This window comes from Vitis vinifera, chromosome 10, assembly GCF_030704535.1.
Source record: "Vitis vinifera cultivar Pinot Noir 40024 chromosome 10, ASM3070453v1".
Classification (NCBI taxonomy): domain Eukaryota; kingdom Viridiplantae; phylum Streptophyta; class Magnoliopsida; order Vitales; family Vitaceae; genus Vitis; species Vitis vinifera.
Genome location: NC_081814.1, coordinates 12,156,187 through 12,173,568, shown reverse-complemented (window position 1 = coordinate 12,173,568; position 17,382 = coordinate 12,156,187). Strand labels below are relative to the sequence as shown.

General features: G+C 28.9%; 1 protein-coding gene across 1 annotated transcript; it reads left to right on the top strand.

The window, feature by feature from the left end:
• Positions 1-307: 307 nt before the first annotated feature.
• LOC100242997 (phospholipase A1-Igamma1, chloroplastic) lies at positions 308-2,154 on the top strand. The gene has a single exon (XM_002272522.5). It carries the CDS (start codon positions 543-545, stop codon positions 2,076-2,078), a length of 1,536 nt encoding a protein of 511 aa, XP_002272558.2. The 5' UTR covers positions 308-542; the 3' UTR covers positions 2,079-2,154.
• Positions 2,155-17,382: the final 15,228 nt, after the last annotated feature.

The window sequence follows — 17,382 nt, the reverse complement described above, 5'->3', positions numbered from 1 at the left end:
GCAGCGACTAATAGCCATAGGCTAGTTCAGTCTTACCAACCAGCTAGTTGGACCCAGTAGAGAGGAAAGCTCAATTATCCCCCACATGGTCTATGGGTTGACTGCCCTTGATGAGTTCATTGTTGGACTCCGAATATGGGAAAGGTTTACATGGAATGGTGCCTTCGGCGAAATGACCTTTCTTAAGATATAAAAATTAAAGGAGACCTGTATGAAAGAGTCCACACTGGACTTGCCAAGAATTCATGACACCAGTATGAAAGAGTCCACACTGGAATTTCCAAAAACTCATTAGCTTTCCAAAGAACTAGCAGTGCTTGAAAGTTCAAACTTCAGAGCCAGCTTCCATGAAATTAAGCTAGCTGTGAGCCTTATATAAACCACTTTCTAGGCTTATTGCATCCAACCCATAAAAATTAACATCATTCAATCAAATTGCAAGAGAGGAAAGGACCAGGAGAGGAAAGGAGAAGAAGAGGTGCACAAGCGTGTAAAAGTCTGGGTTCAATTGGATTGCTGTAAATAAGGCGCTGTAATCTGCCATGTCCATGCCTCATCTCCCTCTAATACGTGAATCCAGATTCAAACAGCTACCCGAGGTCGTTGACTGCCATGCCTCTGCGCAGCCATTTCAATGCTCAGGGCTTAGGAAATACGCTTCACTTGACTCCAAGTCGGCAAGCCTGATGTATACAGTGTCAGAATTTGTCGACCGGCGGGATGATTATATGACTCGAACGAGGTCCCTCAAGGAGAACATGTGGGCGCCAATAACTTGGAAACATGAAGTTCCCAAGTCAGTGGCAAGCCTGAAGTATACAGCATCGGATCTTGTCGACGGGCCGGGTTATTATATGACTCCAACGAGGTACCTCGAGGAGAACATGTCTAACAAATGGCACGAACTTCATGCAGGTTCAAGCAAATGGGAACATCTTCTCGATCCCCTTCACCCTTGGCTTCGAAGGGAGATAGTTAAGTATGGAGAATTTGCACAAGCAACTTATGATGCATTCAATAATGATTCTGGGAATTGTCAATGCGAAAGGCACAAACTTTTTGATGAATTGCACCTTACTAAACATGGTTACAAAGTGACTAAATACATCTATGCTATGTCCCACGTTGGAGGTCTCCATTACTTGGAGAGGTCGCAGTTCACCCAAACATGGAGCAAAGATTCCAATTGGATAGGCTTTGTTGCTGTCAGCACTGATGATGAATCCCAAAGGATTGGAAGAAGGGATATAGTTATGGCGTGGCGAGGGACAGTTGCAGTGTCTGAATGGGTCTTAGATTTTGAGGCAAAGCTACTGCATATTGGGGAGGGAGATGTTATGGTTGAATATGGGTTCCACAAGATTTACAGCTCCAAAAGCGAGTCCACTAGATACAACAAGTTTAGTGCATCTGAACAAGTCATGGAAGAAGTGAAAAACCTAGTGAAGTTTTATGGAGAAAGGGGTGAAGAAGTAAGCTTCACCATCACTGGCCACAGCCTAGGTGGTGCATTAGCTCTCCTCAATGCCTATGAAGCTGCTGCTACGCTGCCTGATCTTCCCATCACTGTCATTTCATTTGGCGCTCCACAGGTCGGGAATATCGCCTTTAGGGACAAGATCGATGAAATGAAAGTGCGAACCCTGCGCATTGTAGTGAAGCAAGATAAAGTTCCAACACTACCTGAAAAGTTTATGTCAACCAAGATCCTTCAGAGACTCCTCTCACTCACTGGAACAAGGAAATGGGTCTACACACATGTGGGCGAGGAGCTAGCTCTTGATATGACATCGTCTCCCTATCTAAAGAGAAAATTCAGTTATAAAGACTGCCATAACCTAGAGATATACCTGCATCTCCTTGATGGGTTCCATAGAGAAGATTCCAGTTTCCAGAAAGGTGCTCGAAGAGACATTGCATTGGTGAACAAGAACAGTGGCATGCTGATTGAGGAGCTAGGGATTCCAGAAAACTGGTACCAAGTGCCTAACAAGGGGCTTATGATCTTTAATAGTACTTCTGGCAGATGGGTTAAACGAAGCAGGGTCGATCAAGAAGACATATTTTCATCCATCTGATCGCCTTCAGTTTTCAGCTTCTCAATTAAGTTGATAAGGATTTTCTAAACTTCACTTGTAATTGTTTCATTACAATCAGAATAATTACGATTTAATTAATTTTTTTACCTGATTTGCTAAAGCCTAGCTATCAACAAAATTTTCTCACTGGTTTCCTGTGGAAAAAAAAAAACCAAAAAGAAAAAGGAAAAAAATAAAGAAGATGCAGCTGTAACGTGGGAATCCAGCAGAGGTTCAACCAACAAAACTGCCGCCCTCATAGAGAGTACAAGTCAAAAGGCACTGTCCTTCAAACAAACCTTGCAGCTGTCATGCATATATATTCTAACTTATAGTGTATTAAAGGTCAAAAAGAATCGGTGATATACTACATGGAAAAGGGAAAAAAATTTTAAGGTCATATAATTATGAATTCTTTTAACCTTTCAGACGTGTTTGAAAGTTGTAATGCCTCTTGGACATAAAAACGAATAAATATTTAAACAATTGGAAGGGATTGGTTATAAATGGTATTAAAATTGATCCTCAATTCCAGAGTTTGTTTGATCTAGTTAGGAGTGTTTATTTGTTTGGTAATATAAACTTCAAAATTTATTCAAATTTTATTTTTATATTAATTTTGAACTTAATTTTATTAATAAATTTTAAACTCGATTATATTTGATTTTCTTTTTACCTACTTATCTTTTAATTCTTAATTTTTTATTATTTTATATATTATTTTATTTTATTATTATTATTATATTATATTTTCTTATTTTCTTTTTCTTTTCTTCCTTTTCTCTCTCCTCTCTCTTCCTACCTTCCCCAACCACCCCACCCTCTCTCTCTCTCTTCCCACACCCCAATTCCTACTATCACACCTCTATCTCCTCTATTTTTATTTTTTATTATTATTTTTTCCTTGGTCTTCTTCATCTTTTTAATCAATAAATTTTAAACTCAATTACATTTGTTTTTACCCTCTCACATTTTAATTCTTAGTTTTTTATTATTTTGTATATTATTTTATTTTATTATTATTATTATATTATATTTTTTTATTTTCTTTTTCTTTTCTCTCTCTTCTCTCTTCCTACCTTCCCCGACCACCTCACCCACTCTCTCTCTCTCTCTCTCTCTCTCTTCCCACACCCCAATTCCTACTATCACACCTCTATCCCCTCTATTTTTATTTTTTATTATTTTTTTCTTTTTTTTTCTTCTTCTTCCCCGTTCTTCTTCATTCTTTTCTCTCCCCCTACACCACTCCCCACGGGCCACACGACCACACTCCTTTCCACTCTTCTCCCCTTTTTTTTTTTTTTTTTTTTTTTATTCTTCATTTTCTTCTTCCATTTTTCTTCTCCACACTACTTCCCCATCTTCAATAGTCTTCATCGCCATTGTCGGTGGTGTGATGTCGACGCCATTTCTAACACCTCTCCATTCCTTTTTTCTCCCATTTTCTTCTTTCCATTTTTTATTGTCTTATTATTATTATTATTATTATTATTACTTTTATCTTCTTTTTTTTCTTGATTTGATTTTAATGTTGTTGTTGTTATTATTATTACTTTTTTTCTTTTTTCTTTTTTCTTGATTTGATTTTAATAGTAATTGTTGTTTATGGTATTTGAATTATTGAATTAATATGAAATTTGAGCTTTGTTAATTAATATGGAATTTGAGTTAATTTGTTATTGGAAAATTAATATGAAATTTGGGTTAATTTATTATTGGTGAATTAATTTAGAATTTGTTAATTTTGGTTAGATTAGTTGATAATTTTTATATGGTTGTATTTATTTGAATTATTTAATTTAGATATGATATAATATTGTGGTATATTTTGGATGTGGGTTTACATATTAAATTGGGTTGATTTTAGTTGTGGATTTAAGTTTGTATATTAAATTAGGCTTGGATTATGAGATATTAAATTTAGGCCTAATGAGATTTATTTTAATTTATCATATTTTGAGTTTGATTAATTGAGCTTATATTTTGATTATTAATTTGAAAATTTTTTATTAGAGCCTATGACATGTGAGATATTTTTTATTGGGTTATATTTGCTAATTTAAACCCATTTTGATTGACGAAATTTATTGAACTAATTTGAAGTTTGAATTTGGACCTGAATATTTGTTTTGGAACTTTGTTCATTTTTATATATTTACATTTTGACTTCTTTTTTTTTTTTTTTTTTTTTTTTTTTTTGCATTAGTCCATTCTGCAATTATGTTGGCTAAGTATGAATTTATGATAGGTAGTGCACAAAATTTCATGGAAGAAAGCGGGACTCGAAAAGTCGTAGAGAGACATTGAGTTTATTATAAGCTTGTTTGAGTACATGTTTTATTTCCCACTACTATTTGATTTTATTTTTATTGGTTTATGTAAATATTTGTTTGTATATATTTATTGTGTATATAATTGGATATCTAACAAATCAGAAATTTTGTTTAAATAAGAGGAATAATTCAATAAACATGTTTTAATAAAATATTAATTTTAAAATATTCTTCTTAATAAAAGAAAGTTTTTTATTAATAAAAATTCAGAAAAATACTTTTAGAAAAATCCAAAAAAAAATGTTTTTAATAATAATTGTTCAAAAATTTCTTTGTTTAATAAAAATTGTCCAAAAACTGTTTTGTAAATAAAGTTGTCCCAAAAATTAATTTTTAATTAAAAATTATTTTAAAAATAAAGTTATATATATATATATATATATATATATATATTAATTTTAAAATATTCTTCTTAATAAAAGAAAGTTTTTTATTAATAAAAATTCAGAAAAATACTTTTAGAAAAATCCAAAAAAAAATGTTTTTAATAATAATTGTTCAAAAATTTCTTTGTTTAATAAAAATTGTCCAAAAACTGTTTTGTAAATAAAGTTGTCCCAAAAATTAATTTTTAATTAAAAATTATTTTAAAAATAAAGTTATATATATATATATATATATATATATATATATATATATATATATATTAATAATTTGTATAAGTTACTTTTCTTAAATGAAAAAAAAAATGAAATACTTTTGTAAATAAAATTGTAAAAATTCATTCTTTTCTAGTAAAAGCAAGTAAAAATAATTTTTGTACCCAAATTGAAATTTTATAATAAATTCTTTTGATACAATAAGTGTAAATAACTTTTTTTTAAAAAAATTGAATACAAGTGAAATTGAATCAAATCATTAATTTAAACTTTTTTTTTTGTAAATAAATAAATTGAAATCATTAATTTGAAAATTTTTTTAAACTCCTTTGAAATTTCTTGAAAAAAAATATTTTTTTAATCAATTCAATAAATCAATTTGCATAATCCTCTTATCATTTATTTTGTGTATTCTTGTAGTTAGATTTCATCATTATTTTTGTGTATATTGTTTTATTCCTTAAATCTTGGTGTTCATGATTAATTAATTAATTGTCACAATTTCCTTAATTCATTTAGTAGAGACCGTATGTATATGGGCTTAGAAGGGTGCTACGGCTCACCACCGTACCTTCCTAATAGGTAACTTGATCCCTAAATCCAAATTCGGTTTTTGTAGACATGTCTTTTCCAAATAAGCAGTCACACATGGTTTTCTTTCTTATTTTGTTTTACCTTTAAAAAAAATTAAAATAAGCGGCGACCCCAAGTTTTTTTTAAAAAAATCAAATTTTCAAAAAAATCAAATTTTCACAAATAAATAGAAGAACGAGTCTCGTCATTCGAGTTGGGACGCACATAAAAAATGCGGGTCCACAGCTGTCTATATGTTTGACCTCATAATCTCATAGGATACAATGAGAACGTTGTATCAACATGATAATTGATTGTGATGATATCTTACATTAAATAGGTGAAAAAAAGTTCTTTGGGCTATGTAAGGGACTTCGTTTAATTTTATAAATGCATTTTAAAGTCATGAGAGTCTTTGGACCCAAAGTACACAGTATCTACACAATTGGGAGTGAGTCATTACAAATAGTATCAAAGTCAATTCCAATTCTGATGTGAGGGTTTGTTTGACTTTTTAAGGGGTATTTGTTTATTTAACCCCACAGTCCTATGAAATATAACAAAGACATTGTATATAAAGGAAGTGATTATGATGTCTCACATTAGATATGAGAAAAAGTTTTTGTGACTATATAAGTATGGACTATTCTTAACCTTGTAAACGTGTTTTAAAGTAGTGAATGTTGTTTAGGCTTAAAATAAACAATATCTACATGATTGGGAGCGAGTTATTACATAACTTACATGAATTCAATCAAAGTTAGGGAGAATTGTGTTTTGGGCCCAGCTAGGCCCAAAAATTAATAAAAGATCCTCATAAGTTCCATATTTAAGCCCAACACCTAAAGAAAGTTTACAAATTGAAAAGAAGGATATGAAACATTCAATTTTCCGAAAATGCCCTTTATTGTCAAAAAGAAAAAGAAAACAACTAATTTCCTACTCTCTTTCATTCTTTTTTTCCCTCTCTCTTTCATCATTCACCTTGTCTTTTTCTCTCACATATTAATTGGTGGGACATGTAAATTAATTCTTTTATAGAAAAGTGTTACTATTTTCATCAATTATTTTTCTCCCAAAAACCATGCCTAATAAATTAAATATTGGAAATCAATGGTTGAAAATGATTATTACTATATTTTTAAAGTAAATATTTTTTAAATACCTCATAATTTTTTTTAAACTTACAAAATATATAATAAATATTTAAAAAATATTATTATTCTTTTTTATCCAATATATATATAAATATCTTTAAGGTTGTAGACAATTATTTGAATATTTTCTCTATTTTTTGGACAATACATTGATATTATCTTAATATATTATTTTGTAACATGATCATTTTTTAACTAATGGTGATAATTAATTTTTAATTGAATAATGTATTATAACTTAATAATTTGAAAAATATTCAAATGCCCTTTTAAATCTAAAATAGATGTGGACTTGACATGGTTTAAATTATTAAAACATGATGTCATTAAGTTAAGTAAATGTATCATATTAAGAGATGTGTATGTAAATTATATCATAATTTTCTCTTTTTTTTATTTTTTTCCTCGTACATGATATCTTTTGTATAAAGTTTTGTAGATGAAAAATAACAAAATCTTTTGTTATGTAAAGAGGCATAACAACACATTAAAATTGAAAAGAGAATATAATGGAACACAAATTAGATGAAAATCACTTTAAATAAGGATATAATAGAAAACATATAAATGTAAGAAAAAACAAGTTTAGATGAAATTTAAAATAAAAAATCAAAGAAAATAAATTAAAAGTAATAATATAAAAATCGTAGAATCTTCAAAACTATAATTACAACAAAAAAATTATTTTAAGTTAACTTGATAATTTAAATTAATGATTTTTTATAATAAAAAATTACAAATGTTACAAAGATAATTTTTTATCCTTTTTAATTCTATTTAAATATGATTTTTTTAATATCTACTAACATTATGTTTATAAAGGTAAAATAGTAAAAATATATATTTTATTCGGTTTACTTGTAATAAACACTTTAATTTTGGAATACTCTTTTATAGTTAGTGTAACACCCTTATATAATAGTGCAAATTTCATAAATAATTTATGGGTAACAAAGAAAATAAAGAAATGATTCAAAATTAACTAAAATCTTTCACAAATGGTAACCTTGTACACCCTTGTACACTTAGTATATTTCCCTTGTACATTTAGTACATTTCCCTTGTACAGTTAGTGTAACATCATTGTACAATGGTGCAATATATCCCTCTTAAGTTGTGTGTCCATGTAGGTATATTAATCTTATTTCTAATGGTTTGGCTAATAAAATGGTGGATGAATTAGGATTAAATTTTTTTTCCCCAAACATTATTACTAAGAAAAATATCGAAATTTCCATGTGAAAGTTAAATAAATTGCATGACATAGGTATGCAATCTATGGGTGACAAGGAAAATGAAAAAGTGATTCAAAATCGATTAAAATTTTTTATAGATGGTAGTCTTGTACACCCTTGTACACTTAGTACATTTTCCTTGTACACTTAGTACATTTCCCTTGTACAATTAGTGTAATACCATTGTACAATACATCTATCCTAAGTAATATGTCCATGTAGGTATGTTAACCATATTTCTAATGGTTTAACTAATAAAAGGATGGATGAATTAGGGTTAGTTTTTTTTTTTTTCCCAAACATCATTATTGGGGAAAGTATCGGAATTTCCATATGGGAGTTAAATAAAGTGCATGACATGAGTATGCAATTTGTGGGTGACAAGGAAAATAAAGGAGTGGTTAAAAATAGATTGAAATCTTTTATAAATGGTAATCTTATACACTGCTTGTACACTTAGTATATTTCCCTTATACAGTTAGTAAATACTCTTATATAGTGACACAAATTTCATATTCCCGTAGTGCATATATGTCTATATTTGTATTAAACATGATTCTAGTAGTTTGATTAAAAAAATAATGAAAAACTTCAATCCAATTTTTTTATGAACATATTACATTTTTGTGAAAAAAAATATACAATTGACCAATTCCTTTATTTAATTGTGAACATATTATATTTTAAAAATAAAAAAGAATAATTAATAAATGAAATTTAATTCTTTTTATTATCTTAGTATTAAACAAGGTCTTCAATTTTCATTTTTAAAAATATTTTTCATTTTTTTAATTAAATGTATTTTCAAAAAGAGACAATATAGAAAATAAAAATAATTTTTAAAAATAAAAAAATAATAAAAACTAGAAAAAATATTTTAAAACCAATCTCAAACATAATCTATATAATTTTTAACTACTTGTTTTTATTTAAAATGAGTAAACATATCATTTAACCCTTTTATATGAGAAAAAAATCAATCTCTACTATACTATGTATTGATATAATTCATTTCTAAATACGAAAACATTTTAGTTGGATATTTAAAATAAAAACTCTTCATCTATCCTCTTTCTCTCTTTTTCTTTTTTCTCATTTCAATAAATTTTCAATTAATTCAAATCATTAAAAAAATTCCTTAATAAACAAATTTGGAACATTCATATAACTTATTACAAAAGTCTATGTTCAAAAAATTATTAAACTATGGAAAGAAAAAGATTAAAAAAAAAACTTTAAACTTTTTATTTTATAATAATAAAAAAAATAAACTTTAAAATACTTTTTAGTATAAAAGAAAAAAAATAGTAAATATATTTATTTTAAATAGTGTTTTAATCATTAAATTATTTACTTGTAAAATGTAAAAAATAATTTTTATTCATTTAAATTAATATTTTTTTTCAAAAGTATGTTCCAAAATAATTTTTGAATCATTAATATAATTTTTATTTATTTATAATTTAAAAATAGAAAATAATGTTCATTTTTCAATTATTTTTAAAGGAGTTTAAAAAATAATAAAAAATAAAAAAATGATTAAATAAAGGAGAATTTTATGGATGGTGCATGTAAAGAGTGGTGGTATAAAGACAAAATGATGGGTGTAAGTAAAAAGGGGTATTTTTGTCTATTCCAACCTTATATCCTTACAATCAATTATAAGTGTTTGGAAGATCTTTTATTAATTTTTGGGCCCACCTGACCCAAAACACAATTCTCCCTAAAAGTTAAGCATTTTAAACAAACTCTAAAATTAGGATACAATTAAGTTTTTAACTAAATAATTAGGATTTTATAAACATAATGAAAGAATTTGTCTTGATATATCTAAGAGTGAGTGAATAAGCACTCCAAGCAAAAATTGCTCCTAAACTAAAAATTTTATCCCTACTTTTATATACTTATATGAGTAAAGGTTGATTAATTTCATGCATATGCAAATTCAATTTCATGAAAGGACACGTGAGCTAATGTGAAAAAACTACCTAAAAACTTCTAGATGTAAAAACATTACAGAAAGTCTATTTAAAACAAATAGTCCACTAAAATATGAGAAAATGGTACTTGTTTTTGTCCAATCAAATGCATGTTTATAGTTTATGTAACTACACTTCTTTTTCACGTTTTCAACACAACACACCCTTATGCTTCTTAATGAATTAAGTATCGAGACTTCAATGTGTCAAATCATCAACTTCTAAATCACATGGTTTCTTTCAATAATTGTCTTGAAACATTGAAAGATAAAGTACTACAACTATAGAGATGACTTATCTCATGTGCCCCAATTTTCAATAAAAAAAATCTATTTATACGAAAAACCAAGGGCTAACATTTCGAACAACATTTGGAACATTTTATCTTTAATTTTATGAAAATGCCCTTAAAAATTGTAAAGACAAAATTATTTTTTTTACTTAAAATAAAATACCAAAGTTCAAATGTCCCACATTAAAAAGGTGTTTAGTTTTTTAGATTTTTACTAAAAGTAATTTACTTTCAAACTTTAGGTTATTTGTTTTTTATATTTTTTTCATAACTTATTATAAATTTTTTGCTAAATAGAAAAAGTCAAAATATTTGACTTTTTTTAAAAATGGAAAAAATAATATGTTGATTTTCTTTACTTTTTAATGCTTAATAGAAATAAAATATAACAAAAACAAAAAATCTAATACTTAACATTATTAAGCATCATTTAGTTTTAATTTCTATTTAGAATTAAGTAAAAAAAACAAACAAACAAACACCATCTAAGTGTTTGAATATTGGCATAGAGGTTCGAATGTTCCATAAGAAGCTTTTGAACATCCTATATGACATTTGAATGCTCTCTATATGACATTCAAATTCCTTGAACTTTAATAATTGTTAGTGCATACACACCTCATGTTTTGTCAATTTTAGAAAGTATCCAAATTGATTGAAATCGGATAAGACCCTTGGAAATATGGTATAATGAACTTTAATAATTGTTAGTGCATACACACCTCATGCTTTATCAATTTTAGAAATTATCTAATTTGATTGAAAAATGATAAGACACTTGGAAATATGGTATACCTGTTACAATAAGAAATGAAATAAAATTGTCAACCTAAAACTAATACATTAACAATCTTTATTTTTTCTTTTTCTTTTTTGACAACTTTATGACAAAATAAATAGTACAATAAAGGGCCCTAAACTCCAATAACAACGTCACCAAACCTAATATAACAAAGATGCAAATCTACAAAGTTGCAATTGGTGGTGGAAAATGATGAGAACTTGGTCTAGGCTATGCAACAACCCATGACTCTAAGGTGTCAAGTCTCTTTTCCACCCTCTACATCCTTCAATCAATGAAAGTCATGGTAACTGCAGTACCATCCACGATGAGAACAAGCTTATGTCGAAGATCAAGGATGGTTGGATGAGTAGCTGGTGGTACTAGTGGAATTCTAGAAGCATTAGTAGAACCCGATCAAGTTAAAGAAAATGCTCCACAACCACACTCTCTAGCACGACCAAGTGAAGGTTGAATTGGTAAGCTAAAAGGTCATATCTCATCAATGCCTTGCTTAGCATCTCAAATCTCAACCTCCTCATCTACCTCAATCCCATGTGGAGTGATATGCATGACTCACATGTATGAACCAAGAGAACCAATCAATTAGGGCATGCTAGTGGAGAATTGGAAGCTCATGCTCAAACTCAGTCAAGCCCATGCTCCAAAAGAATATGAGATATCAGAATCAAGAAAAGTGAGCCACTAGTGCAAGCATTAGAGTTATGCGATCCCATGACATCCAAGATAAAATGTCTAATGTCAATCTCTCTCATGGTCAGAACGTAATGAATGAACTTCTTAGTGGAAAGACAAACCTAGGTGCATGGATGAAATTTTCCATAAATTTCAACGAAATTTCATCGAAGTATTGCATTTTGGGGGTTGTGGAAATGAAACAAGTGTCGAATGGTAGAAATATCCAACAAAATCGTTATGTTTTTACGAAATTTCAGGTTTTGGCGATTAATCGACGAAACGCACAATAAATTGTCAACTGCTACAATTTTTCATCGATTTTTCAATGAAAAATCCTTGTGTCCTTATTGTATTGATCCAACAGTTGTGAGCTCCCCCACGTTGATCTGACGACCTAGATCATGTCTGACCTCCAACGGTCACTTAGTTGTGCATCTTATGGCCCATATTGTAGATGTAATCTAACAACTGTAAGGGCATCCCAACGACGATATGATGATGCAATGGTCATGCAACAAATAAACTGAAACATCCACTTTATGTAATAGGTATTTAATTTTCATAAGTTGTTACTTTTATTTTATTTAATTTTCTCTTACAAAATACTAAATCTACTTAATTTTATTGTAGCATACTTCTTGAATCCAAGGTTTCAATATAGGTGTGGAGTTGGTAGTGATCCAAATTTAATTCAAGCGGCCCATGACATATTTGCTAAATTAAACCCAAATGCTAAATCGATTGGTCAATTTGGAAATAAGGTAAATAAAAAATTGTTATTTTACTCAATTTAATCAAACAATAATTTCATTCTTCAATTTATTTGAACGTTTACTAACAAATATGGTATTGACAAATTAAATGTTGAATACATAGTTTGTGTTTTTTTTAGATGTGAAAAGAGGATTCGGTGATTGAGTGGCAGTTGAGCAAGGTCGACCATGGTGCCCGATGAGTACTATTTCTTATTTTTATTATCATTATTGTAAATTGATCACATAAGTATTTATATGATTATGAATTTGATTGCAACTGAATGGTGGTTCATGTATGGAAATCAAATACCTACATTGAGGAAGTTAGCCATCAAAGTTCTCTCACAAGCTAAGTCATCTCCTACATGTGAAAGAAATTGGAGCACATTTGCTCTCATCCACACAAAGCAACGAAATCATCTAGTTTACCCTCGATTGCAACAATTATTTTATTATTATTCTAACATGAAGCGAAAGTTACGGGATATGAAGGTAGAAAATGATCAAGTTACTAAGAAAGATTACATTGATCTTCTTGACATTTCAACGTGAAAAAAAAAGGTTAATCAATTGTTCCAATGGGTTAGGTCTTTACACTTGGATAATGAAGTTGGAAATCTTGTCACTCATGCTCGTAAATTTGGAGTTGATGTTGAACGCGTGTTGTCTAAAGAAGTTCACAGTGAGAGTTTTAGCAAGAAACTAAGGATTCATTTTAGGCGACATTGAATTCCCACCAAGAAGTTGACTCCATAAGTGTGGCCCAAAGTAGTAGACCTAGTGTTGTTGGTACTTCTAATTCTAGTTACGATGGTTCAAGAGGTGGAATTGATGATGGATGTGATAATGTGGAAGGAGATATTGGGAACACTAACAAAGTCAATATCTAATGAGCCAATTTACTTGTGAAAATGATTTCATGCACTACGCATAGGATGAAGACCATGGCTCTAGAAGAGTTGGTCGAGACATAGGAGTCATTAGGAAGCCCTACAAATGAAGAGAACGAATGATGGCACCATATTTTTTTATTTTTTTTTACTGAAATGATGTTAAGAATATTATATTTTTATAATTATTTTTTAAAGTAATTTTTTTTTGTAAAAAAATAATATTATTTAAATAAATAAAAATCATTCATTAAATAGATGACACAAACAACATTGTCAAAAACAAATACATGAATGAAACGTTCTTAATTTTACATTAAAAAAAAAAAAGTTACATTCAATAGACACTAAATTGAAAATTGAACGTATGGACAAAGCTATTGACACCACAAGTCACGTCTTAATCATTTTTTTATTGAATTTCAGGAAAAAAAATATTAAACTAAAATTTGTGGGTCAAATTCAATCAGCATAAAAGTAAATTTTAAATTTGGTGTCATCAGCTAGTAAACATCTTCAAATCGCACTCTTTCATATCTTGGGATGGAGACAAAGCAGAGGTTAAGTACATGGAAAATAGTCAAATTTCATTACCAAAATTCATGAGCCGCCTCCAAGGAGTTCTAAACATTCAGAACTTTCCATGAAAGCGGTATCAACCATGTGATATATATCTCTTTCTCCAAGTTCACTAATTAATTGGCACCAAACCCAATACCTAGAAATCTCCAATTTGTTTTCTAGTTCTAGGAATTTGAATTCAAAATAGAATTGTTGCCATTCAAACGAGTCACAAGAAAGAAGGAAATTAAAAGAGGAAAAAAAGTAGAAGGGCATACAAGTCTAATGGTTTCAGTCATTCAAGCAAGCCTATCCACCAACTTTAATGTGAAAAGCTTGATATTTCATTGCCTCCCTACTTGAAACGTGAATTCGATTTGCTAGGTTTTCATAATCTAGAGATATACATGCATCTCATAGATGGGTTTATTAATAATAGTGTAACAACCTATACTCAACCATGTAGATATTGCTTACTCTATGTCCAAAGAGATCCTCACGACTTTTAAAATGTATCTACAAGGTCAAGAGGAGTTCATACTTATATAATGCCAAAAACTTTCTCTCTTATATGATGTGAGATATTATAATCACCCTTCATACAGACACAACATCATTGTTATGTCCTATGAGATTATGGGACTAAATAGACAGACACCCCTCGTAGAGCCAAACAAATCCCCACATCAGGGTCATGGATTGATTCTAATATCATTTTGTAATGACGTGCACCCAACCGTGTAGATATTATCTGCTTTGAACTCAAAGGGGCCCTCAAGGCTTTAAAACTTGTCCACAAGATGAAGAGGAGTTCATATTTATATAATGTCAATAATTTTCTCCTCTATCTAATGTGGGATATCACAGGTAGGTCCAAATATTGATGGAATACTTGAAGAGACCTTGCACTAGTGAACAAGTCAAGTGATATGTTGACAAAGGAGATGAGGATACCAGAGAACTAGTACCAAGTGCCTAACAAGGGGCTTGTGTCTAATAGTCATAGCAGATGGGATAAGCTAGTAAAGACCAAGAAGACATACCTTCTCCTTTTGGTGAAGCTCCTAAGCTTTGTTTCACAACTGAGAAAATGTTTACATATAATCCTTTACGGAATTGAGATTGACTCCATTGACTATGTAGCTCCTCAATTTTGTTAAGGATGTTGTACACTTGTAATTGATTTTTATCTTAACCAAGTTGCACACAAGGGAGTGAAAGTAAAGAAAGGATAAGAGATTTTTAATGTGGTTCAAAAATCAATATGATTGTTATGTTCATGAAGTATCCCAACATTCAAGAATCAAATAATCAAACAAAAGAAAAAAAAGTTACAATAGTGAAAGCTTTTCCACTCTCCTCTCAATTACACTCTGTTCTTAAAAACAAACCCTAAAACATAAGATGGTTAAATTTCTAATAGAGACAAATTTGTCATTCAATAATAATAATAATGATAATAATAATAACATTCTAAAGGCATTGCCCCCTTAAACCCCTTCAAATTGATCAAATAGCTTGCTCCCCATGAGTTCAATGGGGAACTCATCCCTCAGCATCCGAATCGTGACAAAATTGTTTCAAATTTCATAATCCAACATCATCTCTATCACATTAAATTGATCCCTCTTTCCACATGATAAACTTTACAGTAGTTATTTGTTACTTAATTACCACAGACCCAGAAGAAATTTTGGGTCGTAATTCCAGCAAAAATATTTGGATAATTCCCGGATCTTAGGTGGACAACTAGACCCTATGCAGAGTAGGCAATTAGGGACAGATAATGCCCTAAAAAATCATCTTTGAGATGTAGAATTAACTAATAGAGCCTCTCATTCACCCTTTACGTCTACACCTCACAAGATGATGGTCCTTCATTGCCATGTTCAACTAGTTGCCACAAAAATTTCATCACAATGTTCAAAGATATGAACAGATTTTTGAGACTAGCTAACTGACACAAGTATTTCTGAGTTGTGGATATAATGAGAACAAGTGGCACAATCAATACTCAGAATAGGATGAATAAGGATTTTCATTAGTTTGATATGTAGTTTTGAGTTGTCTTTCATGTGGAAAAAAAATTGATGAGATGCTTTATCTATACACTATGATAAAACTTATTATTTATTACTTAATAATTGAAATTGACTTTAAATTAAATTATTTTTAAAAATTATTATTTATTTTTTACATTAAGTATCGAGGTTATAAGGTAAAATTAATTTAAAATTTTATTTTAAGTTATTAAATTGATATATTTACCTCATTAGTTATAATTAATGGTTATTATTGAACATTTTAATTAATATTTATTTTCATTAACCTTTAATAATAAATTTATTTATTAAACATCCATATTTAAAGTATTGTAAATTTATAAAATAATCTTAAAATATTTATATTTATTATAAAAAAATAAGTCATGATTGTCAAGTGATAGTTGCTAAATATATTTTCATTGAATGTAGGCTAATAGGACAAAAAAAAAATTGGGATTAAAAATAAGTTAACTATTTTGACATAATACTTAAAATCATTTTTAATTTAAAGTTGAGATATTAAGTTATTTTACCAAACATGTTTAATCTACTTAATAACTTAATTCATTAAGTGGATTTACCAAATGCCCTCTAAGTGAATATTTGGTAAAATTTAATACTTTAATGAGATGCTTTTATCCCATCTCTGGAGAGTTTTAAAAGGGATTGTAGACAAACTATTTGCTAAATCAATTTAATAACTTAATAATATGACTTTATAATCTAATTTAAGTTATTAAGTAGAGTGAAATAACTTAAAATTACTTTTAACTTTTTGTATTAAGTCAAAATAATGAATTTATTTTTAATTTCAAATCTTTTTTACTTTATTTATCCACACTAATGAGAATATATTTTAGAATTATAATTTTATATTTATGACATTTTTTAATAAAAATATGGATGCATTATATATAAATTTATTACTTAAAATTAATAACAATAAATATGAATTAAAATTAATAAGACAAAATATTAATTAAAATTAATAGGGTTATATATGTCAATTTGGTGATTAAGATTAAATGGTAAATTAATTTTATCAAATAACCTTAATACTTAAAAGTAAAAAATAAATAATAAGTTTTAAATATAAGTTAAAATAAACTTAAAATCAATAAATATTAAACATTAAATCATCTTACCAAACACCCTCTTAGAGGTCCACATGCATATTGATACGTAATCATCCCTGTTTTAAAAAAAGGGTGAATTTAGTTTTATAGATTTTGCCACTACGTATGCATGTCCATGCCTGGGTTCCATAGCAAGAATTCCATACTAGCACAAAAGAGTTGGTAGCTTAGTTGATAAGAGCCGAGCTTAGAAATACCAGCAAACTGATCAACAAGGGACTTAGTTTTTGACAGTTACAGAGGATGGGCTAAACCATGCAGAAAGC

Coding starts and splice junctions, on each gene's coding strand:
- LOC100242997 (XM_002272522.5), top strand. CDS start 543: ATGTCCATGCCTCATCTCCCTCTAATACGTGAATCCAGATTCAAACAG.